At 43.1% G+C, this 25172-nt stretch overlaps 1 protein-coding gene across 2 annotated transcripts in view; it reads left to right on the top strand.

Moving 5' to 3' along the window:
* RFT1 (RFT1 homolog) overlaps positions 1-25172 on the top strand; it is a 59360-nt gene that overhangs the window by 7738 nt on the left and 26450 nt on the right. For both annotated transcript variants that reach the window (XM_066245136.1, XM_066245135.1), the window contains exons 4-7: positions 8-197; positions 1002-1103; positions 5961-6098; positions 13363-13441. In XM_066245136.1, coding sequence (XP_066101233.1) covers positions 8-197; positions 1002-1103; positions 5961-6098; positions 13363-13441 — 509 coding nt within the window. The remainder of the gene's footprint in view (positions 1-7; positions 198-1001; positions 1104-5960; positions 6099-13362; positions 13442-25172) is intronic.

Below are 25172 nucleotides of genomic sequence, written 5' to 3'. Positions count from 1 at the left end.
TTTCTAGAGTCCCTCTGGGTGTGTTTTGGTCCTTGTTCCTGGGCTGGATTTGGTTACAGTTGCTTGAAGTGCCTGACCCTAATGTTATCCCCCACTATGGAACTGGAGTTGTGGTGTTTGGTCTCTCAGCTGTGGTGGAACTTGTGGGAGAGCCCTTCTGGGTCTTGGCACAAGCACATATGTTTGTCAAGCTCAAGGTCAGTATACTTTCTGCTGTGAATAGGAAATGCAAAAGTAGTTTTTTGTTTGTTTGTTTTTAAATGCCTTTATGGGAAAGAATGGGTTTTTTTCAGACTTGTATCTAAAAAGGTATTTGGAGAGAGGTAATGCGATCAGTTTAGTTCATTCACTTGAAATTTGGCAGTGGGCTGAGCTCAAGTTTACCTCTGCTATTAATGAAAAAACAGGTTTGCTAATAGGGAAATTAATAGTTTAGATAACGGTGTAAAAGAACGATAAAGGTCTTTCAGATTTTTCTATTAATTCTATTTTTAGTTGTATACTAATTTTAACTTTCTTCTTCATCTTTTAAAATATATAATTTGATATGTACAAAAGAATGTATAAAACATACATGTAAATCGTAAAGCATGATAATATATTGAAGATCCATGAACTTACCACTCAACCTAAACAGACCTTTATCAAAATTGTGTCCAACCATGTGCCCCACCCCCACTGCCAGGGCAACCAGTATCCCAGATTTTCTATTTGTCATTCTTTTACATCTTTTAAAATAGTTTTTTTTTTTATTTTAATTTTTTTCTTTAAGAGAGAGAGAGAGAGAGAGAGAGAGAGGAGAGGGTGAGGAGCTGGAAGCATCAACTCCCATATGTGCCTTGACCAGGCAAGCCCAGGGTTTCAAACCGGCGACCTCAGCATTTCCAGGTCGACGCTTTATCCACTGTGCCACCACAGGCCAGGCTAAAATAGTTTTTAATAATGTTTTTGCATAGTTTATAATGGTGTTTGTAAAGTGCACTTCTTACCACATGTTGCAGATGTTTGCTGAGAGCCTGTCGGTAATCCTCAAGAGCATGCTGACAGCTTGTCTCGTGCTGTGGCTGCCTCACTGGGGACTGCACATTTTCTCTCTAGCCCAGGTAATACTTATAGCTTTTAACTTTTGTGTAATCTATTTTCCATCTGGTTTTTCCTTCTTGTTCCCATTCCTACATGGTTTAGCTGTGAAGTATCCAGGCATGTGAGGAAGGCAGGAAGCTCTAAAAAGATGGTCTTGTCACTGCCTCTCCTCTGGCTGTCATGTTTATCCTGCTCCACAAACTGACACCACTGGGGTCCCCAGGAACCTGGTGAAGGCCACACACTGGGCCTCACTGTCAGTCATCAAAATTCCTGTAGACATTCTGTGGGCAAGCCCATATCAAACTGATCTTTGACTGTCTGACTGTCTGACTGTCTTATGGAGGAGGAAAAAAGTAATAAGGGAATAGGGTGGGAATCAAATTGCATGTCTATTCTTTTCCCTGGATTGCAGTCAGTTGTTTTCAGAATAGAAGGAAGCTCTACCACACCTATTTAACCTGAGATAAAAATATCTTACATAATTCAGAGGGCATGAATCAAGTCTTCGTAGATATATTTTTAGTTTTAGTAGTTTGGGCTTCATTTTCATCTTATTTTCTAGTTCATATTTCTAGTTCTAATAAAAATATAGAGTACAAGTGTTAATTTAAAAAATGGAGCCTAAGATCAGATAGTTACCAGAACATCTTATAGTTTAAAGCAGTTTGTAATTTTTTTCTTAATGTATAGGAAGGTAAGTTAAAATTTTTAGTAATGATTTATGTGAAAACCTTTTCCATGTCCTAGGCAAAAACTACAAATATTTTTATGAAACACAGAAGAGATATTGAATAGTTTAAAATGAATAGAATAAGAATGAGAATTGCCTCCTGAAAGCTAGTATATTTGCAAACAACTGCATATTTCAGACAAGTTATTTGTGATTATTTTTGCCACATTTTATTAGCTATAGTTCTCAGCATTCATCATACTTTTGGGGGGGGGTATTTTTCTGAAGCTGGAAACAGGGAGAGACAGTCAGACAGACTCCCGCATGCGCCCGACCAGGATCCACCCGGCACGCCCACCAGGGGGCGACACTTTGCCCACCAGGGGGCGATGCTCTGCCCCTCCGGGGCGTCGCTCTGTTGCGACCAGAGCCACTCTAGCGCCTGGGGCAGAGGCCAAGGAGCCATCCCCAGCGCCCGGGCCATCTTTGCTCCAATGGAGCCTCGCTGCGGGAGGGGAAGAGAGAGACAGAGAGGAAGGAGAGGGGGAGGGGTGGAGAAGCAGATGGGCGCTTCTGTGTGCCCTGGCCGGGAATCGAACCCGGGACTTCTGCACGCCAGGTCGACACTCTACCACTGAGCCAACCGGCCAGGACCTCATCATACTTTTTGATGCACTCTCCCTAATAGGACAGGAGGGCCACGCAGACACCTAGCTATTGGTTAACTCTTTTTGGGAAAGGTACTTTCATTATGATTCCCTTGCTCCCTCCCCTCTCCTTTCTTCCCCTCCCCTCCCCTTCCCTCCCCTCCCCTCCCCTCTGTTCCCTTCCTTCCTTTCTTCCTTCCTTCCTCTCTTTCTTTCTTTCTTTCTTTTTGAGAACATGAGAGAGAAAGAGATAGAGGAAGGGAGAGATATGAGAAACATCAATTTGTAGTTGTGGCACTTTAGTTGTTCACTGATTGCTTCTCATACATGCCTTGGCCAGGGGGCTCCAGCTGAGCCAATGACATTTGGGCTCATGCCAGCAGTCATGGGATCATGTCGATGACCCCATGCTCAAGCTTGTGAGCCTGTGCTCAAGCTGGTGACCTCAGGGTTTCAAACCTGGGACCTCAGCATCCCAGGCTGATACCTTATTCACTGTGCCATCACCGGGCTTTCTTTCTTTTTAAAATTTTATTTATTGATTGTGGCAAGAGAAGAAGGGGGAGAGAGAGAGACAGAAACATCAATCTGTTCCTGTATGTGCTCTGACCAGGAATTGAACCAGCACCCTCTATACTTCAGGATAATGATCTAACAAACTGAGCTATCCTGCCAGGGCTCATTATGATTTTCTATTATTTATTTATTCATTTATTTTTTACAGAGAATAGAGAGAGAGAGTCAGAGAAAGGGATAGATAGGGACAGACAGACAGGAACAGAGAGAGATAAGAAGCATCAATCATTAGTTTTTCGTTGCGACACCTTGTTCATTGATTGCTTTCTCATATGTGCCCTGACCGTGGGGCTACAGCAGACAGAGTAACCCCTTGCTCAATCCTGCGACCTTGGGTCCAAGCTGGTGAGCTTTGCTCAAACCAGATGAGACTGCGCTCAAGCTGGCGACCTCGAGATCTTGAACCTGGGTCCTCCGCATCCCAGTGTGACGCTCTATCTACTGCGCCACCCCCTGGTCAGGCGATGATTTTCTGATGATCATAACTCCCACCCAGGATATGTCTTACATAGGTCATAAGTCAGCAAGGCCTCAGCAAGGCCAGTTCTGAGTTTATTTGCTTGCTTATCCTAAGACTTCTGAGAGCTCTTCTCTGGCACATTCTCTGTCAATTTATGTGTCAGAGGCCTAAGAGCCAGCAGCACCTCATATCAGAAGACAAGCCACAGCCAGTACCCTGGGATTCCATTTGTTCAACCCACCTCCAAGTTCTTTCTCATATAGCCACTCACCCCATGGCATCAGATTTCAAAAGGATCACTCTGGAGTGTATAAAAAATTCTTATAGCTCAACAACAAAAGTGAATAATGGACTTGAATAGACATTTCTCCAAAGAAGATGGACAAATAAATAGCCAGTAAGCTCATGAGAAGATGCTCAATATCATTAGTCATTAGGCAAATGTAAATCAAAACCACAATGAGATACTACTTCACACCCATCAGGATGGCTATTATAAAAAAAATACAGAAAATATCAAGTGTTGGTGAGGATATAAAGAAATTGGAGCCCTTGTATGTTGCTGGCGGTAATGTAAAATGGTGCAGCCACTATGGAAAACAGTTTGGCAGTTCCTCAGAAAGTTAAATGTAGAACTGCCAAATGACCCAGCAATTCCACTCCTAGGTATATACCCAAAAAATGAAAAACAGGTGTGCAAACAACTTGTACATGGATGTACACTATTGTACATATCTACACTATTGTACATATCTACACTATTCACAATTTCAGGTGGAAGTACTCGGAATGCCCACCTGATGAACGGACAAACAAAATGTAGTGTTTACATTTCTATTCATACAATAGAATATTTTTCAACCATAAAAATGGAATACTGATACATGCTACAACATGAAGAACCTTGAAAACTTTATACTAAGTGAAAGAAGCCAGACACAAAAGGCCACCTATCTTATAATTCCATTAATATGAAATATCCAGAATAGGCAAGTCCAGAGAGACAGAGGCAGATCAGTCATTGTCATAGCATACGAGAAATGGAGAGTGACTGCCTAATGGGTACAGAATTTCCTTTTGGAGTGATGGAAATATTCTGGAATAGCATAGTGATGGTGGTTGTACAACACTGAATGTACTAAAAGCTACTGAACTGTATGCTTTAAAATGGTTGAAACAGTCAATGTTATGTTACATCAATTTTCCTCTAGAAATAAAGAGGAGGGGCCCTGGTGGCTCAATGAATAGAGCATTAGCCCAGTGAATGAATGTCCCAGGTTCAATTTCCAGTCAGGGCACACAAGAGAAGCAACCATCTGCTTTTCTTCCCCTCCCTCTCCCCCTTCTTTCCCTCTTCCCCTCTCACAGCCAGTGGCTCAGTTGGTTTGCGTGTTGGCCCTGGGTGCTGAGAATAGCTCAGTTGATTTGAGCATCAGCCCCAGATGGGGTTGCTGAGAGGATCCCAGTTGGGGTACATGCAGGAGTCTCTATTTCCCCTCATTTCACCAAAAAAAAAAAAAAAAAAGAAAGAAAAGATGTATGCTAGCTGAACCTATTGTAATTATTTCACAATATGTGTAAATCAAACCATCATGCTGTGAGACTTAAACTTATACTGTGGTGGATGTCAATTATTTCTCAATAAAATTAAAAAAGAAAAAGAAGAATAGTGGATGGTAGGCTCTGTTCTCAGGCATGGATGGAACAGGTGTGGATAGCAGAGGAGCATAAACCTGCTAAACCAAGACTCCTCTTGTCCTTGCTCTGTGCCTTTCCTACAGGTGTTTCCAGATTAAAAGGGAGCCTGGAGGTCCTATTCCTTCTTGAGCTGTTTTCATGGGGGAAGAGTGTAGAAGGGAACTTGTAGAAGGGGGCTCTTAGAACATTCCTTCCCAGCCTGCAAATAAATCCCCAGGCTGCTGCTCCTGGCCAAAAGCCATCCTTTGTCCCAAATGGGTGGAAGGAAAGTGGGCTCGCTTGTCATTCCACCTTTCCCTTTTCATCTAGTAGTAGTTCTTGCCTTGCCCACACACTGGGTACAGAGGAGAGAGCCAGCAGCTCAATTCTGCTTTGTAATCATAAAGTCAGTTTCCAGAGTTTATGGGAAATCCCATTCCTAGATGATGACAGGTCTCTGGCTATCAGCCCAGCCAGGACCCTGGAATCCTCATAATGTGCTGTTTAGTCGGGAGAGCCGTGGGTTTTTGTTTGTTTGTTTTGCCCGTCCTTTGAGAACATCTCTGACATCGGTGGATATCTGTCATGGAAATTATGTTCTGCTCACCAAGAACATAACACCCCCAGTCAGGTGAGGTGCTTGGAACACTTTCCCTGGAGATGCAGCAGTGAAGCTCAGTCTCAGGGAACAGCCCAGACAGTGAGCCATGGCTCAGTAGAAGGTGCAGTTAATTAAGGCCATTCTATTTCTTGTTTGGCCTTTAAAGATAAATTAATAGGCATATCTTAATTATACCTATATTGAAACTGATTTAAACCCATTATTTTCTTTATTTTTTTCCAGCTTTTATTTACTGCAGTTTTGATGCTCTGCTATGTTATTTATTTCAAAAAGTTACTAGGTTTCCCGAAATCAAACAAGCAACAAACTCTTCCTGTCTCCAGAATGACAGATCTGTTACCCAGCATTCCGAGAAGTAGAGTAAGTAATGTATTTTTGTCTCTTATCATTGTAATCACAGTTGCTGGTTATCCTTGAGGGAAAGAAACTACAACTTGATTGTTTATTATTATAATAGTCAAGATAATTTAATAGCTCATATTTATTGAGTGCTTGCTATGAGCTCAGCTAGGGTTTCTAAATCTTGGCATTATTGACATTTTGAGCTGGATAATTCTTTGTTGTAAGAGTTGTCCTGAATATTGTGGGATGTTTAAAAGAACTCTAAATTTTCACCCACTTGATGCCAGTAGCTACCACCCCCCAGTTATAACAACTACAGTGGCTCCAGACATGCCAAATATCCCCTGGGGGACAAAATTGCATTGAGAGCCAATGTGCTAGACCTTAGGCCAAGTCCTCTACATTCCATTATTTACAATAACTTTGTGAGGCTAACACTATTGTTTATATTTTATGGTTAGAAACTGAGGCTTTAGTGACTAAATACCTGCCCAAGGTGAGAGTCAGAGTGAGGACAGACGCCTAGAGTGGCTTGAAGCCAGCAGAGCGCAGGCTGTAACCGCTGTTTCACTCTCTGTCCTGCTATCTCGGTTTTACCAGGATTGACCTCTGGCACCGCCATTCCAGAGTGCTGATAAAACAAGGCTGACCTCTGCATGGTTCCTTCGTCTGTAGTGTCAGGCCTGTTTCTCAAGTGATCCGCTTTCCCACGTCGGCCTCTGAGGATTCTAGATGCTAATGAGTGAGGCATAATGTTTTCATAGTCTCTTAGCGCATTGACTTTTGTTTCCTGACTCTTGTGGGATTAGGACTGCTGTCCGAGGCCCCGAGTTGCACATGTGGTGTACTGCACTGCCTCTGCTCAGTGCACTGCTCCGTTCCGGGCCGACCACTTTCCCTTTGCCCTGCCTGTTTCCTGGCTGGGTGTGGTGCATTTATCTGACTGGACTTCTCTTTATCCCTCTTTTGTGATAACTTTAAAAAGAGGTAAAATATTTGGGATTTTAGTCTCAGAATTTATGGAATCTTGCTCTACAGTTTTTCAAGAAAAACCTGATTTATGTTACAAAGCCAGATATGTTCTGATTTGTTAGATAAGGGTTCTCTATTCTGATCAACTAGACCTAATCTTTAACTGAAATCAACATGACCATTTTGGCATACCACGGTGCCTCATCTGCAGGCTTAGAATGGAGGCTTAGGACTTGAGATCACTTCTCTTGTATGGAGCTTCTGCCTTCCAGCAGACCTGAGCATGCAGGAGAGTCCCCTCCCCTGAGTGCTCCCCAGGGCTCACTGGTACCAAGCCTGTCCAGCTCTACACACTGGGCCAGTCCCTGCACCCTAGCAGTATTTTGGAAAGAAGCATTAGGACCATTAATATAGGCAAGAGAAGGAGGGTAATGAAAGAAGTCTATCAAGTGTGTATTTAATCCTGTGATGGGCTCAGAACTCCGAGTTTCATTTCCTTATCTGTTAAATGGGAATAATAAGAGTTCCTCCCTCCTAACATGCTTATGAGAGCCGATGGGGTGGGGTACGTAAGGTGCTTATCACTGGCCTGGCCCAACTGGGTGTCCATAGTGACAGCTGATACTATCACACCATCACACTGCTGCTGTGAGAGCAGAAGTAGCTTCACCAAAATGTCCTAGCAAGGCAAACAATTAGTGTGACAGCTCAGCAGTCTAACCTAGCAGTCTGTCCTAAGTACCCATGCTCATAGTGCTGGGACAGAAGCCTTGACCCTGAGAAGGCTGTGTGCACTGTATACACAGTGATACCGTTCCTGCTGAGGGACAGAGCACAGTCCCCTGCTGGCTGCTGGCTGGAGTATAGACATGGAGGAAGGTGATTGAGAAGGCTGTGTGCACTGTATACACAGTGATACCGTTCCTGCTGAGGGACAGAGCACAGTCCCCTGCTGGCTGCTGGCTGCTGGCTGGAGTATAGACATGGAGGAAGATGATTGAGAAGGCTGTGTGCACTGTATACACAGTGATACCGTTCCTGCTGAGGGACAGAGCACAGTCCCCTGCTGGCTGCTGGCTGGAATATAGACATGGAGGAAGGCGATTGCTGGGCCTCAGAGGCTCCCTGTGCATTTTGGAGGCAGTACGTGTAGATGTGAAGGATTCTCTCCAGACATCAGGGTCCTCATGTTTTAGGTGAGATTGTTGGTCTACATGAACTTTGGGGGCCCTCTGAAGACTCAAGGAGTTTTGTGAAAATATTTGAACTTTGGCACAGAGCCGTTTATAATAACTACCATTGACTATATGCTTCTCTTTGCCTGGCTGTGTGCTAAGTACTTTACATGCACTTTTGTCTTTAGCCCTCTTAGTACCCTAGAGGGCAAATTCTGTTGTTTCCATTTTATAGATGAGAAAGCAGCATCAGAGGAGTTAATTGACTAACCTGAAATCACACAGCTGGTTTTGGACATACTTCTGTCTAACTTCTGCCTGTGGACTAACCTTAGTCTGTCTATGTGTTTAATCTCTGTGCTATATAGTCTTCCCCCCAAAATTTGGCTTATTGCCTCAAGTGATTTATTTACATAAAGATTGGGAAGTTCCTGGTAAAACAATTTATTGTTCAAGTTTGTTTCTTAAAAAAGAGAAAAGAAATGAGACGCGGTTTTTGGGTTTTTTTTAAGTGAGAGGAAGGGAAATAGTGAGACAGACTCCCGCATGTGCCCCCACCGGGATCCACCTGGCAACTCCTGTCTTGAGATGATGTTCAAATCAACAGAACTATTTTTAGTGCCTAAGGCCAACTCTCTGACCAACTGAGCTATCCTCAGCACCTGGGACTGACACTTGAACCAGTCAAGCAACTGGCTGCGAGAGGTGAAGAAAGAAAGGGGGGGAGGGAAGGGAAGAGAGGCAGATGGTTGCTTCTCTTATGTGTCCTGACCAGAAATCAAACCTGGGATGTCTATATGTGGGGCTGACGGTCTATCCACTGAGCCAGATATCCAGGGCCAAGATGTGTTTTGAATGCAGTGGACGACTTTACCACTGGCAACATGCCTAACCTGATTCTGGAGCAGCTTTCTGAGCTGGGTCTTCATACAAAGCTGGTCAATTATATTCAAACTCAATTTGACCAAATTGAGAGATTTATTTCCTATTCTTATAGAATTCAATCTTCTTTAACCCTTTGAGTAGTGAGTTTTTTTCATGCTCGCTGACCCCTGAAAGTGAGTTTTTTTTTCAAAAATTGAAATTAGTTACAATTACGGTTTTATTAACTTAAAATCATGTTTGTTTGATAGCCAATTTATGAAAACAAGAAGAATGTACATTTGCTTTTTTTAAATGTTGCCAGGCCCTGGCCGGTTGGCTCAGCGGTAGAGCGTCGGCCTAGCGTGTGGAGGACCCGGGTTCGATTCCCGGCCAGGGCACACAGGAGAAGCGCCCATTTGCTTCTCCACCCCTCTGCCGCGCCTTCCTCTCTGTCTCTCTCTTCCCCTCCCGCAGCCAAGGCTCCATTGGAGCAAAGATGGCCCGGGCGCTGGGGATGGCTCTGTGGCCTCTGCCCCAGGCACTAGAGTGGCTCTCGTCGCAACATGGCGACGCCCAGGATGGGCAGAGCATCGCCCCTGGTGGGCGTGCTGGGTGGATCCCGGTCGGGCGCATGCAGGAGTCTGTCTGACTGTCTCTCCCTGTTTCTAGCTTCAGAAAAATGCAAAAAAATAAAAAATAAAAAAAATAAATGTTGCCATTGTACATGTACAGTCGTACTCTGAATGGTCAGGAGGCACGAGGATGTACATGAATGTTCGTATTAAAAGGGTTAAAGATACTTATTTAGTCTTAAATTAATGATCCCACAAATAATGACTTCCCTTTATATCTCTTATTCTTGACACTTCTGAGTGATTTAGTATGAGATATCTGCTAATATTTGAATCAAACTAAGGAATTTAACACACCAAGCATGTATTAAGCAGGATTCTGTGTTAACCACTGTACAAGGTGGTTAACCAGGCAAGTTCTGCCCTCTGAACTTGCACTGTGGTGGGGAGTTAAGAAGTGTACTCAGCTAAAACAGAGCAAAACAGTGTGTGTGTTTGCCTGCTGTTTACAAAATAGAAACAAAAAACTGATGAATTCCATCTGGGAGCATCAAGTAAGGCTTCATGGAGAAAGCTGCTTTTGACATATGGTGGGCAGAGGTGAGTGTGTGTGTGTGTGTGTTAGAAATGTGCATTTGTGGCTGCAGGAAGGAAGAACATTTGCTCAGAGCCTATTATGTGCCATCACTGTGTTGGAATTTGGATTGACTGGGGTACTTAGGTTGGCTGAACAGTTAGGGAAAGGAGAGGAAGCAAATGGTGGCCTGCTGGGCTGGGACCAGGTAGTGGTGGCCACAGTGCCATGGAGCCTAATGAAAGATTTTGAACAGTGTCATGATCTAATTGCCTGTATTGAGGAGCTTACCCTCTGATACAGGTTTATTATCTTGTTTTCTCTCATTCAGTCAGCTCCAACAGATAGGACCTCTTATCCCATTTTGCAGATGAGAAAACTGAGCCTTAGCAAAGTTAAGTATCTTGCTCATGACCTTTTCACTAGGAAGTTGGAAGGCTGCAGTTTGAGCGCCATTCTCTGAGCTGGGCTTGAAGTTCAAACCTCACTATGGTAAGAATGGGCTAGAGCAGCGCTTCTCAACCTGTGGGTCGTGACCCCGGCGGGGGTCGAACGACCAAAACACAGGGGTCGCCTAAAGCCTTATTATACAATACATTTTATAAGCCTTACTTAGGCGACCCCTGTGTTTTGGTCGTTCGACCCCCGCTGGGGTCGCGACCCACAGGTTGAGAACCGCTGGGCTAGAGGAAAGGTTGACGTGAAAAGCCCACAAGGAGGCGGTGGCAGTCATCCAGATGAGAAGTGCTAAGAACAGTGGGCAGATGGAAATGGGGCACGGACAAGCTAGGGCAGAGTCCATAGCCCTGGAGCAAGAGGGAGATGAAGGAGAGCTGTGTGGGGCTTGAAGGCTATGGAAGGCATGGGACAGGAGGGTGGCCACAGACTCCCCAGTGGAATGACTTGATGATTCCAGAGAAGGTCACAGCCTGTAGACCAGCTCAGCGGTACCAACCTGACTCTTGTGAAATAGGCCTTTTAACTGTCCCAAGTAACAAGTCCATTCTGAACAGAATGGTAAAAGCCCGAAGAATGCACTTCTTTTATATCACTTAGCAGATGCCTTTGAGAAGAAACCCAAACTCTGGACTTCCTGCCTCTATGTCCTTAATGAGCATTTTGGGCAAAGGAAGTAATGTGGTAATTCCTTTTGAACCACGGGTCCATTTAAATTGAAGGCACTAGGAGAAAAGAATGCTCAAGTGTGAGGTATTATATCAGAGACACTGGCATGATTTCACCCTCCTAAAGAGCTTTTTTTTTTTTTTTTTTTTTTTGCTATTTCTGAAGCTGGAAACAGGGAGAGACAGTCAGACAGACTCCCGCATGCGCCCGACCGGGATCCACCCGGCACGCCCACCAGGGGCGACGCTCTGCCCACCAGGGGGCGATGCTCTGCCCATCCTGGGCGTCGCCATGTTGCGACCAGAGCCACTCCAGCGCCTGAGGCAGAGGCCACAGAGCCATCCCCAGCGCCCGGGCCATCTCTGCTCCAATGGAGCCTTGGCTGCGGGAGGGGAAGAGAGAGACAGAGAGGAAGGCGCGGTGGAGGGGTGGAGAAGCAAATGGGCTCTTCTCCTGTGTGCCCTGGCCGGGAATCGAACCCGGGTCCTCCTCACGCTAGGCCGACACTCTACCGCTGAGCCAACCGGCCAGGGCCCTAAAGAGCTTTTTAAGGAGAGCTCAGTCATCTTTCCAAACCCATTCACAACCTACAGGCAAGTAGGCTTCAGAAGAGCCTGTGGACCAGCTGTAACTTTGTTTCCTTCAAAGAGCAAGGTGGTGCTGTGCAGAGCCCCCCAGAGGATCACCTGGCATGGGGAATGTAAGAGAGAGAAGGTGCTATGCCCATGGCTTCTGACTGTGGGCAGGACCAGATCCCCAAACATGACACGGTCCACAGTGCCCCCTTGTGGTGGAAGGGAGCCTGCTGCTCTTTGTTCTGGGTAAAGGAGATGCCCTGTTTCCTCATTTGGGAAGATTTACTCCTGGACTAGAGCTACCTCTGGCATCTGCTCCAGGTTCAGATGCCCCGAAGGAAGCATAGTTTGGGAGGATTCCTTCATGATAGAGGAGGATACCTCAGAGAGAACTGATGGAGGTAGAAAAGAGAAGTCATGTTCAGCTAGCTGTCCCAATCTTCCTTTTTGTGCTCAGCTCTCTGGCTTTGAGGCTGCCTATCTCTTAAAAGGTTGACCTCTGCTCTTCCTAAGGACCCCTGGGAGTTTTGGAAGAGCCATGCCAGAAGTTTTGTTTTTGTTTCTTTCCCTTCCTCTGTCATACCAATTCTGAGTGGTTTAACTAACATGAAAAGCTTAACTTTCTTTTGAAAACATACAAGCAAAGTTTATATACTTTATGTAAAGGGATCCTGGATGGCTAAATATAGCATAAGATGTGGAGTAAAATGGAGCAGAATTTGTTCTGCAGTTTGGCATGCTTCAGACATTTTTTAAGGAAATAACTGACTGCAAGCTGTATGTGTGAGATGTGGTCAGCTTACTGCCTAGGTAGCAGCAAGAGGACAGCACAATTCATCAGGGGTCATAGTGAATGAATCCTGGGCAGGCCCCTTATAGGGGGTTGTCCTATCTAGACATTCTGTCTTCACGTTTTGTTTGCTTGTTTGTTTGTTTTTAGCAGTGGGAGAGAGAAACAGGAAGGGAGAGAGATGAGAAGCATCAGAGCGGTGTTGCATCACTCTAGTTGCTTATTGATTGCTTCTCATACATATGTGCCTTGGTTGGGGGGCTCCAGCCGAGCCAGTGACCTCTTGTGCAAGCCAGCAACTTGGGGTTCAAACCAGCAACCATGGGTCATGTCTGTGATCCGTAAGCCCGTGCTCAAGATGGCAACCTCGGGGTTTCACACCTGGAACCTCAGCGTCCCAGGTCAACAGTCTACCCATTGTGCAACCACTAGTCAGGCTTTATCTTCATGTTTAAGAATGTAAATTCTTTGCCAGTATTTTTGTGTGCCTCTGTGTGCATAGCATTAAATGAAAAAGTAGTGGAAACCATCCAAGTTGGCATTTAGGGACCAAAATGAGTTTGCCTTGCATGTAGCATTATTGTACTCTTAGATTTGTAATGCCTGCGATTTTTTTGTTCTGTTTTTTCTTTTAGGGTTTTGTAAATTGGAAGGAGGCTAAACTGACTTGGAGTTTTTTCAAACAGTCTTTCTTGAAACAGATTTTGACAGAAGGTAAGTAAAAGGTCATAGTATAAGTAAGGGGATTCCACAGAACTCCTGTCACTTAGATCCAGACCACCTGCTGTGTACAGCCCCTGGTCAGAGGAACCTTGGAAATGGAAGCTTTTCATATAAGGAGGGAAAACTAATATTTATTTAGTTTGATACTTTACACATTGTCTAATTAAATCCACACCCTTGTAAGAAAGATATTGTCTTTATTTATTATGGATGAGGAAACTGAGGGTCAATGAGATTATATAACTTCTTCAGGGTCCTATAAGAACAACTTAATTGGAATCTAAGTTTAATTTCAAAACCACATATTATATCATTTAAATAAATGTATTATATTAATTATAGAAAAAATCAGAAAATAGAGAAAGCTATCTGTAGTCTCATTTTATATATATATTTTTTTATTTTTTTATTTTTATATATAAATAAATTTTTATTTTAATGGGGTGACATCAATAAATCAGGGTACATACATTCAAAGAAAACATTTCCAGGTTATCTTGTCATTTAGTTATGTTGCATACCCATCACCCAAAGAGAGATTGTCCTCTGCCACCCTCCATCCAGTTCTCTCTGTATCCCTCCCCCTCCCCTCCCCCTCTCCCTCCTTCCCTCCCCCCACCCCCCATAGCCACCACACTCCTGTTCATGCCTCTCAGTCTCGCTTTTATGTCCCACTAATGTATGGAATCCTGCAGTTCCTGTTTTTTTCTGATTCGCTTATTTCACTCCGCACAATGCTACCAAGACTCCACCATTCCGCTATAAGTGATCCAATGTCACCAGTTCTCCTAGCTGAATAATATACCATGGTGTATATGTGCCCCATCTTCTTCATCTAGTCCTCTATTTTTTTTACAGTGATTAAAAGCCTTTAAGCAAACTCTTGGCCAATACAGCAAGAATCCATAAATGAGTAGTGTCCTTAACATGTTCCCCAAGTCCAAGTTGGCCCCCTCACCATGCCAAATCCCTGAAAAATGCAACCCAACCACAGTTCAGTCTGTTAGGAGCTGTCACAGGGAGCAGGAGTCCAGGAAAGTTCCCCACAGGAAAAGTCCGTATGGCACTGGAATTGTTGTCACCATTCTATACTTTGCAGCTCATGTCCAAGTCTCAATGACCGCTGCTTCTAGCTGGTAATGATTCAGGTAGACTGGAAAAAGCCATTTGCAGCATGCGTGGATATGGAGCTTCTGTTCTCCTCTGCCTGGAGAGTTGAGACCAGGTTGCTTTTCCCTGGAGCTCTGTGACTGTGGCCTGGTAAAGAGAACCTTGGGATACACTAAGCTGGGTGGCAAAGGTAAATTCATAATACAAGTTGGCAAAAGGAGGAAAGAGAGCTCTAAATTAAGAGTAGGTCCCAGCCTGAAATATGAGTGGGGCATTGAGGTAGGAGGAATAAAGGAAACACTATATATTAAGCAAAGCAGCAGAAAATAGGACTATCAACACCCACGACAGAGATCTTTGAGGGAAGAATAAAGAACCTGACTATTCAGGCAAAACATAGTTAAGTGGCCCTTGTGCAAATGAGATCAGTTTACCTGCTTCTTGGAAGAAATACCCTAGGCTCGTCCACAGTGTCGTAGATGGGGTCGACGGCCCTGGGCACCTTCAGCCTTCAGTGGCAAACCCCAGCATTCTGGGCAAGGTTAGGTCATAGGTGGCTGGAGCAGGCCTGGAAGAGACTGAACCCTCCCTTAGAGGAGCGAGGGGGAAGCCCACCTTCCAGTGTCCCTGTTTCCTCACAGCAGAGGTGTGTAAGCCTGGCAGGCTTTAGCTCAATGACCTTCCTTTCCACTATTGAAGCAGGACCCAGATGGCATCCTATGAGACCCCTTTGGGGTGCTGGAGCCTTTAAGGGTGTATCCTAAAAGCTGGTAGTTCCCCCTGATCTCTATTGGGCTTTTTCTGCCTCTAGGTATCTTAAAAGCCATTCTCAGAAGATCTCGCTGAGGGGTTTGAGGATCCCCATCCGCCTATATAAATCTTTTCCATATATCTGGAGCTATTTGGAAAAAAGACAGAACAGTGTTATTAGCTAGATCTAATAAAGAAGGTAGATTTGGTGTCTTCTGTTCATCAGCTTTCAAAAGAAATGTGAATTTTTTTTTTTAAGTAAAAAGCATGATATGGTAGACCCGTCGGAGTCATTGGCCTGGTGTGCAGGATTCCCGGGTTCGATTCCCGGCCAGAGCACACAGGAGAAGCGCCCATCTACCTCTCCACCCCTCCCCTTCTCCCCCCTCCCGGTCCCTCTCCTTCCGCCCACAGCCAAGGCTCCACCGGAGCAAATCCACCCTGGGCACTAAGGATGGCCCCATGGCCTCCGCCCTAGTTGCTAGAATGACTCCGGTTGTAACAGAGCAACATCCCAGATGGGCAGAGCATTCCCCCCGGTAGGCATGCCAGGTGGATCCCAGTCAGGCGCATGCAGGAGTCTGTCTGCTTGCCTCCCCATCCCCATCCTCAGAAATATACAAAAAATAAATAAATAAAAGAAAAAATACAGAAAAAAAAAGGGGGGGGGCATTCCCTTGTGCTAAAGCACCAGGAAGCATGGAGTGAGCTTGAGTATGTCCTATGAAACATGGAGCTCTATGTTTACATATAAGTCTTTGAAGAAGGAGGAACTGCTGAAATAGTTTGTCAGCATTTGTCCCTAAGACAGCAGTCTTTATAGTGGGAACACCATACGTAAATATTTGCTATCTGTCTATAGATTAAGGGGGGAATATGGCCAATGCTGAAAAGCCATGATCTTTGTGCCCCTCCCCTCCCCCAACCCCCTCCCTCTCCTCCCCCCACCCTGTAACCCCAACACTGTTACAGGGTCTCATCTTTATGTCCCACCTATGTGTGGAAACATATAGTTCTTAGTTTTTTCTGATTTACTTCTTTCACTCAGTATAATGTTATCAAGGCCCATCCATGTTGTAAAAGATCCTATGTCATCATTTCTTATGGCTGAGTAGTATTCCATAGTATATATATACCAAAGCTTTTTAATCCACTCATCCTCTGATGGACACTTGGGCTGTTTCCAAATCTTTGCTATTGTGAACAATGCTGCCATAAACATGGGGGTGCCTTTCTTCTTTTCAAACAGTGCTATGGTGTTCTTGGGGTATATTCCTAACAGTGGTATAGCTGGGTCAAAAGGCAGTTCGATTTTTAATTTCTTGAGGTATCTCCATACTGTTTTCCACAGTGGCTGCACCAGTCTGCATTCCCACCAGCAGTGTAGGAGGGTTCCCTTTTCTCCACATCCTCGCCAGCACTTATTCTGTGTTGTTTTATTGATGAGCGCCATTCTGACTGGTGTGAGGTGATATCTCATTGTGGTTTTAATTTGCATTTCTCTAATCATTAATGATGTTGAACATTTTTTCATATGCCTATTGGCCATCTGTGTGTCCTCTTTGGAGAAATGTCTATTCATTTCTTTTGCCCATTTTTGGATTGGATTGTTTGTCTTCCTGGTATTAAGTTTTACAAGTTCTTTATAAATTTTGGTTATTAACCCCTTATCAGACGCTATGTCAAATATATTCTCCCATTGTGTAGTTTGTCTTTTTATTCTGTTCTTATTGTCTTTAGCTGTGCAGAAGCTTTTTAGTTTGATAAAGTCCCATTTGTTTATCCTGTCTTTTATTTCACTTGCCTGTGGAGACAAATCAGCAAATATATTGCTGCGAGAGATGTCAGAGAGCTTACTGCCTATGTTTTCTTCTAAAATGCTTATGGTTTCATGGCTTACATTCAAGTCTTTTATCCATTTTGAGTTTATTTTTGTGAGTGGTGTAAGTTGGTGGTCTAGTTTCATTTTTTTGCAGGTAGCTGTCCAGTTTTCCCAACACCATTTGTTGAAGAGGCTGTCTTTACTCCATTGTATTGTCTTACCTCCTTTGTCAAATATCAGTTGTCCATAGAGCTGTGGGTTTATTTCTGAGTTCTCTGTTCTGTTCCATTGATCTATGTGCCTGTTCTTATGCCAGTACCATGCTGTTTTGAGTACAATGGCCTTATAATATAACTTGATATCTGGAAGTGTGATACCTCCCGCTTTTTTCTTCCTTTTCAGGATTGCTGAGGCTATTCGTGTTCTTTTTTGGTTCCATATAAATTTTTGGAATATGTGTTCTATGTCTTTGAAGTAAGTCATTGGTATTTTCATTGGTATTGCATTGAATTTATAAATTACTTTGGGTAATATAGACATTTTAATGATGTTTATTCTTCCTAACCATGAGCACGGTATATGCCTCCACTTATTCGTATCTTCCCTGATTTCTTTTATCAATGTTTTATAATTTTCTGAGTACAAGTCTTTAATCTCCTTGGTTAGATTTATTCCTAGGTACTTTATTTTTTTGGTTGCAATGGTAAAGGGGATTGATTCCCTGATTTCTCTTTCTGACAGTTCATTATTAGTGTATAAAAATGCCTCTGATTTCTGAGTATTGATTTTATATCCTGCCACCTTGCCAAATTCTTTTATCAGGTCTAGTAGTTTTTTGACTGAAACTTTAGGGTTTTCTATATACAATATCATGTCATCTGCAAATAATGATAGTTTTACTTCTTCTTTTCCAATTTGGATGCCTTTTATTTCTTTTTCTTGTCTGATTGCTGTGGCGAGGACTTCCAGAACTATGTTGAATAAGAGTGGTGAAAGGGGGCAACCCTGCCTTGTTCCTGATCTTAAGGGGATAGCTTTTAATTTTTGCCCATTGAGTATTATGTTGGCTATGGGTTTGTCATAGATGGCCTTTATCATGAGGTATGTTCCCTGTATTCCCACTTTGCTGAGAGTTTTGATCATGAATGGGTGCTGGACTTTATCAAATGCTTTTTCTTCATCTATTGAAATTATCATGTGGTTTTTCTCCTTTCTTTTGTTTATGTGATGAATCACATTGATTGATTTGCGAATATTGTACCAGCCTTGCCTCCCAAGAATAAATCCTACTTGATCATGGTGTATGATTTTTTCCATATATTGCTGGATCCGGTTTGCTAATATTTTATTGAGGATTTTTGCATCTAAGTTCATCAGGGATATTGGCCTATAATTTTCTTTTTTTGTGTTGTCTTTGCCTGGTTTTGGAATCAGAATTATGCTCGCCTCATAAAAGGAGTTTGGAAGTCTTCCTTCCTCTTGAATTTTTTGAAATAGCTTGAGAAGGATAGGAGTTAGTTCTTCTTTGAATATTTGGTAGAATTCACTTGTGAAGCCATCAGGCCCTGGACTTTTCTTTTTTGGGAGTTTTTTGATAGCTGTTTCAATCTCATTTGTTGTAATTGGTCTGTTTAGGTTTTCTGATTCTTCCAGATTGATTTTTGGAAGATTATATGATTCAAGGAATTTGTCCATTTCATCTAGGTTGTCTAGTTTTTTGGCGTACAGTTCTTCATAGTATTTTCTTACAATATTTTGTATTTCTGTTGTGTCAGTTGTTATTTCTCCACTCTTGTTTCTAATTTTATTTATTTGAGTCCTCTCTCTTTTTTTCTTGGTGAGTCTTGTTAAAGGTTCATCGATCTTGTTTACCTTTTCAAAGAACCAGCTCCTGGTTTCATTGATCCTCTGTATTGTTTCTTTAGCCTCTATGTCACTTATTTCTGCTCTGATCTTTATTATTTCCTTCCTTCTACTACATTTGGGCTTTACTTGCTGTTCTTTTTCTAGTTCTTTTAGATGCAGGGTTAAGTTGTTAATTTGAGCTTTTTCTAGCTTCTTGAGGTATGCCTGTAATGCTATAAACTTCCCTCTCAGGACTGCTTTTGCTGTGTCCCATAAATTTTGAGTTGATGTATGCTCATTATCGTTTGTTTCTAGGAATTTTTTAATTTCTTCTTTGATCTCAATGTTAACCCATTCATTGTTTAATAACGTGCTATTTAGTTTCCAAGTGTTTGAATGTTTTTCAATTTTTCTATTGTGGTTGATTTCTAGTTTGATGCCATTGTGATCAGAGAAAGTGTTCGATATGATTTCAATCTTCTTAAATTTGTTGAGCCCGCTTTTGTGCCCTAACATGTGGTCTATTCTAGAGAATGTCCCATGAGCGCTTGAAAAGAATGTATATTCTGCTCTTTTAGGGTGAAAGGTTCTGAAGATATCTGTTAAATCGAGTTCATCTAATATGTCCTTTAAGTCTGCTGTTTCTTTGTTAATTTTCTTTCTTGAGGACCTATCTAATGATGTTAATGGGGTATTGAAATCTCCTACTATTATAGTATTGCTGTTGATCTCACCCTTTAAGTCTATCAAAGTCTGCTTTATATATTTAGGTGCTCCTATATTAGGTGCGTAGATATTTATAATGGTTATATCTTCCTTTTGTATTGCTCCCTTTATCATTATGTAGTGACCTTCTTTATCTCTAACTATGGTCTTTGTTCTAAAGTCCATTTTGTCTGATATAAGTATTGCTACCCCAGCTTTTTTTTCATTTCCATTTGCGTGAAATATTTTTTTCCATCCTTTTATCTTCAGTCTGTGTGCATCTTTTGATTTAAGGTGTGTCTCTTGTAGACAGCATATGTATGGGTCCTGTTTTCTTATCCACGCAGCTACCCTATGTCTCTTGATCGGATCATTTAATCCATTAACATTTAAGGTTATTACTGATATGTAATTGTTTATTGCCATTTTTTTTCTTTAAAACTGTTTTTCTCTTTTGCTATATTCTTTTTTTCCTTTGATCTGTTTACAACAGGTCCCTTAGCATTTCTTGCAGCCTTGGTTTGGTTGTAGTGAAATCCTTTAGTTTTTTTTTGTCTGTAAAGCTTTTTATTTCTCCTTCAATTTTAAATGATAGCCTTGCTGGATAAAGTAGTCTTGGTTGTAGGTTCTTGTTCTGCATTACTTTGAATATTTCTTGCCATTCCCTTCTGGCCTCAAGTGTTTCTGTTGAGAAGTCAGATGTCATCCTTATGGGGGCTCCTTTGTAGGTGATTGTCTTTTTTTCTCTAGCAGCTTTTAATATTTTCTCTTTATCATTTAGCTTTGGTAATTTAATTATGATGTGTCTTGGTGTTGGTTTCTTTGGATTTCTCTTTAATGGAGTTCTCTGTGCTTCCTGAACATGTGAAATATTTTCCTGCCTTAATTGGGGGAAGTTTTCCGCTATAATATGTTTGAACAAAGTCTCTATCCCTTGTTCTTTCTCTTCTTCTTCAGGAACCCCTATGATGCGGATGTTATTTCTCTTCATGTTGTCACAGAGCTCTCTTAGAGTTTCCTCAGACTTTTTGAGTCTCTTTTCTTTTTTCTGCTCTGCTTCCATGCCTTTATTTATTGTGTCCTCTAACTCACTGATTCGATTCTCTGCTTCATCCATCCTGCTTTTAATTCCTTCCATTGTATTCTTTATTTCAGATATTGTATTTGTCATTTCTGTCTGATTCTTTTTTATTATTTCAATGTCCTTTTTTATATTTGTTATCTCTTTATTTAGGTTTTCGTAATGGCCATCTATGGTGGTTCTAATATCTTTGAGCATCCTAACAATCGTTATTTTAAACTCTGCATCTGGTAATTTGGTTATATCTGATTCACTTAGGTCCTTTTCTGGGGATTTCTCTTGGTTTATTTGTGCTGTATTTCTCTGCCTCCGCATTTTCTCTTCACGTGAGTGGCTGTGATCACGTGCTCGGGTGCACAAGGGTTGGTGGCCTTGGCCTTTGCCCCGCCCCCGTGTGTGATGTTATGCTCGGTCCTGAGGGCACTGGCGAGCACCTTTGCTCAGCTGCGGGTCTCCGCCTGTTTCCGAGCTTTCGCCCTGCCTTTGCAGGATGATCCCACTCAAGGAACAGCTGCTAGCCTTGGCTCTACCACCAGGAAAAGCTGCGTGCCCAAGCTCAGCTTCGTAGCGGAACTCCGCCTCTTCTGGGCTTTTGGCTCCACCCCCGCGGGAGGAGCCTGCTACCAAGTCAGACCGCAAGCCTGGGTTGCACAGGCGGGGCAGGGATGTGCTCCTCTGCCCTTGCTCCGGGGCTGGTTTCTACCCTTTCTGGGTTTCCCGCCCTTCTCCCGGAGGCTGGATTACAGGCTGCCGGCAGCTGAGCTTAGCCGCTTTTGCACGCCCCCTTCTCCCTAGCCGGGCAAGATTGAGCTCACACCTGAGCCCACTGGTGGCCAGCCGGCTTCCGCCCCTGCCAGCAGAACCTCGCTTTTGTCTCCCGCTGCCGCCCGCTCTCCGGTGCACCCTCAGCCGTGTGGGTGGGGGCGTTGCAGCTCGGACCCTAAGACTCACTACCGTAGACCCGAAAGCTCCCTCCTTCTATGCGACTCTGCTCTGAATGCCGCGGGGGAGCTTGTTTGGCTGCTCTCCTGCTTCCCTTTGCTGGTATTGCTGTTTCCGGGGGAAATATTCACTTCAGCTTTGGGGAGTGACTCGTCCCAGGGGTTAGAGTGGCTATCTCCCAAAAATGTTTCTCCCTATGCCTCCTAGATTGCACTCTCTTTCTGTTACTGTGGTTCTCTCCCCTCTCCCTCCGTCTCCAGGAGCCCCGGGTGAGTGTTTGTGAGAGAGATGTTCTGCGTGGTCCCTTTAAGAAGGATCCTGGTTCTGAGAAATCAGACTCTCTCACAAACAGTATCCTGACTTGTTTCAAGCTAAATACTGTCCTTATGCTTCTTCTGGGCTCTGGGGCTGCAGGCTGGGGCTTTGTTCCTGGGGCTCAGGGCCCTTTCCCCTCTGCTAAACTCACTTCCCGCCACGCGAGTCTCTCCCTGCTGCCGTTCGCTCCGAGAAGCTGGGCAGCTCTCTCCACGTTTCCGCTTTTCCTACCAGTCTCTGGGTGGCTTCTTCAGCGTTCCTGGGTTGAAGAGTCCTTTTAGTTTAGTCCAAAGTTGGTTTTTCCAGTTGATAGTTCATAAAATTAGTTTGTAATCCACATTGGTTCTGGGAGGTAGATGCTGGTACGTTCGCCTACTCCAGCGCCATCTTGTCTCTCCCTCATTTTATATTTTTTATATTAACTTTTTATACGCTTTCTTCTTTTCATTTTGAACTTTCTTTAAGAACCAGGTTTTCATCATTTTATTTTCTCAGACAATAAGACTCACTTGTATAATAGTTTGGTAAGCTTTCCAACTTTCTAAGCTTTCCGGTTTAACATTGACAGAGCTCTCAATGCAGAGGGCCAGCAAGGACCTATAAGTACATCTAGTTTTTCTATGTATGTATGTATGTATGTATGTATGTTGGTTTATTTATACCCAGCTTTAGGTCAAAGAATGAGATCTGAGACAGCTGTAAGCTGCTGAAGGTGGTAGTTTCTATATATAAATTTCATATGTCTATACACCTATGTATCTATTACTGAACATATTTTTAAATCTTTTGAAAAATTATTTTTTAATAATAAAAATAATAACTCCTGCCCTGGCTGTTAGCTCAGTCGGTTTGAGCGTCATCCCCAAATGCCAAGGTTTTGGGTTTGATCCTCGGTCAGGGACCATATGGAAGCAAGCAGTGAATGCACAACTAAGTGGAACAATAAATAAATGCCTCTCTCTCTCTCTCTCTCTCCCCTTCCCTCTCTCCTCCGCCAGTCCCCCTTCCTCTCTGTCTCTCTAAAGTCAATTATTAAAAGAAATAATATGACTCTGTTATAAAATTTTGGGGAAAGAAAAGTTTCCAATAATTTTAGCACTCTACAACCATCATTATTATTATCTTGTTATTTTTCCTTCCCCCCATTTTTTTTTTTTTTTTTTTACTAATTATACTTCCAAAGGGAAGTAACTCCCTGTAAACCTCACTTTTCTTGTCTGAATTAAGGGGTAGGACCAGGAGATGTCTGAGGGCTCTCTGAGCTTTGAGAGTACATGTTTCTAGCCTGAGCCTATTACATGGCCATTACAAAAGTGAAACCATTTGAGGACTCTAAGAGAAGTAAGGGTCAGAAGCCTTTGGTGAGCTGAGTGGAGTGCCTTAACTATCAGTGTATTTCTTTTCTTTTTCTTTCATATTTTGTTCATTTATTTTTAGTAAGCGAGTATTGTATCTAGTAGCATCCTAATAGCCAAAGAGTTTCTTTTAATAAAATAATATGGCCTGACCTGTGGTGGTGCAGTGGATAAAGCATAGACTTGAAGTGCTGAGGTTGCCGGTTCAAAGCCCTGGGCTTGCTTAGTCAAGTCACATATGGGAGTTGATGCTTCCTGCTCCTCCCCCCTTCTCTCTCTCTCTCTCTCTCTCTCTCTCTCCCTCCCTCCCTCCCTCCTCTCTCTCTAAAAATAAATATACTTTAAAATTTGTTAATGTAATATGGCCCTGGCCAGTTTGCTCAGTGGATAGTGCGTTAGCCCAGTGTTCAGACGTCCCAAGTTCTATCTCTGATCAGGAGACACATCAGAAGCAACCATCTGCTTCTCTTCCTTTCCTTCTCCCCCTTCTCTCTCTCTTCCTGACCCGCAGCCAGTGGCTCGATTGGTTTGAACATCAGCCCCAGGCACTGAGGATAGCTTGTTTGGTCCAAGCCTCAGTATCAGGTGCTAAAAATAGCTTGTTTTATTTGAGAATCCCCCCCAGCCAGGGGTTGCTGGGTGGATCCTGGTTGGACTGCATACAGGAGTCTGTTTCTCTATCTCCCATACTCCCACTTAAAAAAATAAACATGATTTCTTTACAAATTGGTCAGTTCCTACTCATCATTAGGGGAAAAATTGTTTTTGTGAAATGGAATTAAATTATTTTGTTGAATATTTCTAATTGATCAACTCAGATAATTTTTTTTTTTTTTTAATTTTTTTTTTTTTTTCATTTTTTAGAGCGGGGAGAGAGAGAGAGAGAGAGAGAGAGGGAGGGGAGACAGAGAGAGAGAAGGGGGGAGGAGCTGGAAGCATCAACTCCCATATGTGCCTTGACCAGGCAAGCCCAGGGTTTCGAACCGGCGACCTCAGCATTTCCAGGTCGACGCTTTATCCACTGCGCCACCACAGGTCAAGCCTCAGATAATTTTTTTAACTTAAAATTTGTTTTTTAATTTTTTAATTATAGTTGACATTCAATAATATGTTAGTTTCAGGTGTGCATCATATGTAAGTTCCTTGAGAGCAGAGAGGGTGTTGTCCACCATTGTCTCCCCAGCACCCTGCTAAGCCTGGCTCATGACTGGTATTCATTATTTGCTGATAAAGGTATCTGTTGTGCAGTTGTGTATTGTGATAGTTCACCTTATTGTTAAAGTTTTGGAAAGGGTGGATGCTGATATGCACTTTTCTTTTCCTCCCAAAGTTTTTTGTTTGTTTTGCATGCATGTGTGCACACGCATGTACATGCGCATGTGAGTGTGTGTGTGTGTGTGTGAGAGAGAGAGAGAGAGAGAGAGAGGGAGAGAGGAAGGGAGAGAGATGAGAAGCATCAGCTCATAGTTGTGACACTTTAGTTGTTCATTGTTTTCCACATGTCCTTAATTGGGGGAAGAGCGCTAGCCAAGCCAGTGACCCCTTGCTCAAGCCAGCAACTCCACACTCAAGCTGATGAGCCTGCAGTCAGGCCAGATGAGCCCACACTGAAGCCAGAGACCTCGGGTTTTGAACCTGGGCCCTCAGCATCCCAGGTTAATGATCTATTTACTGTGTTACCATCAGTCAAGCCCTCCAAAAGTTTTAAGAGCAGTTTAAATGAGTGGAGGAATGGATCTAGTCCAAGTAGTGGCTCTGAGTTGGTTGTCTGGATTGCTGTGGCTAGACATGTATTTG

This window comes from Saccopteryx bilineata, chromosome 10 (genome assembly GCF_036850765.1).
Source record: "Saccopteryx bilineata isolate mSacBil1 chromosome 10, mSacBil1_pri_phased_curated, whole genome shotgun sequence".
In the NCBI taxonomy this organism is placed as follows: Eukaryota; Metazoa; Chordata; class Mammalia; order Chiroptera; family Emballonuridae; genus Saccopteryx; species Saccopteryx bilineata.
Note: the sequence above shows the minus strand (reverse complement) of the source record. Positions and strands in the feature narration are given on the sequence as shown.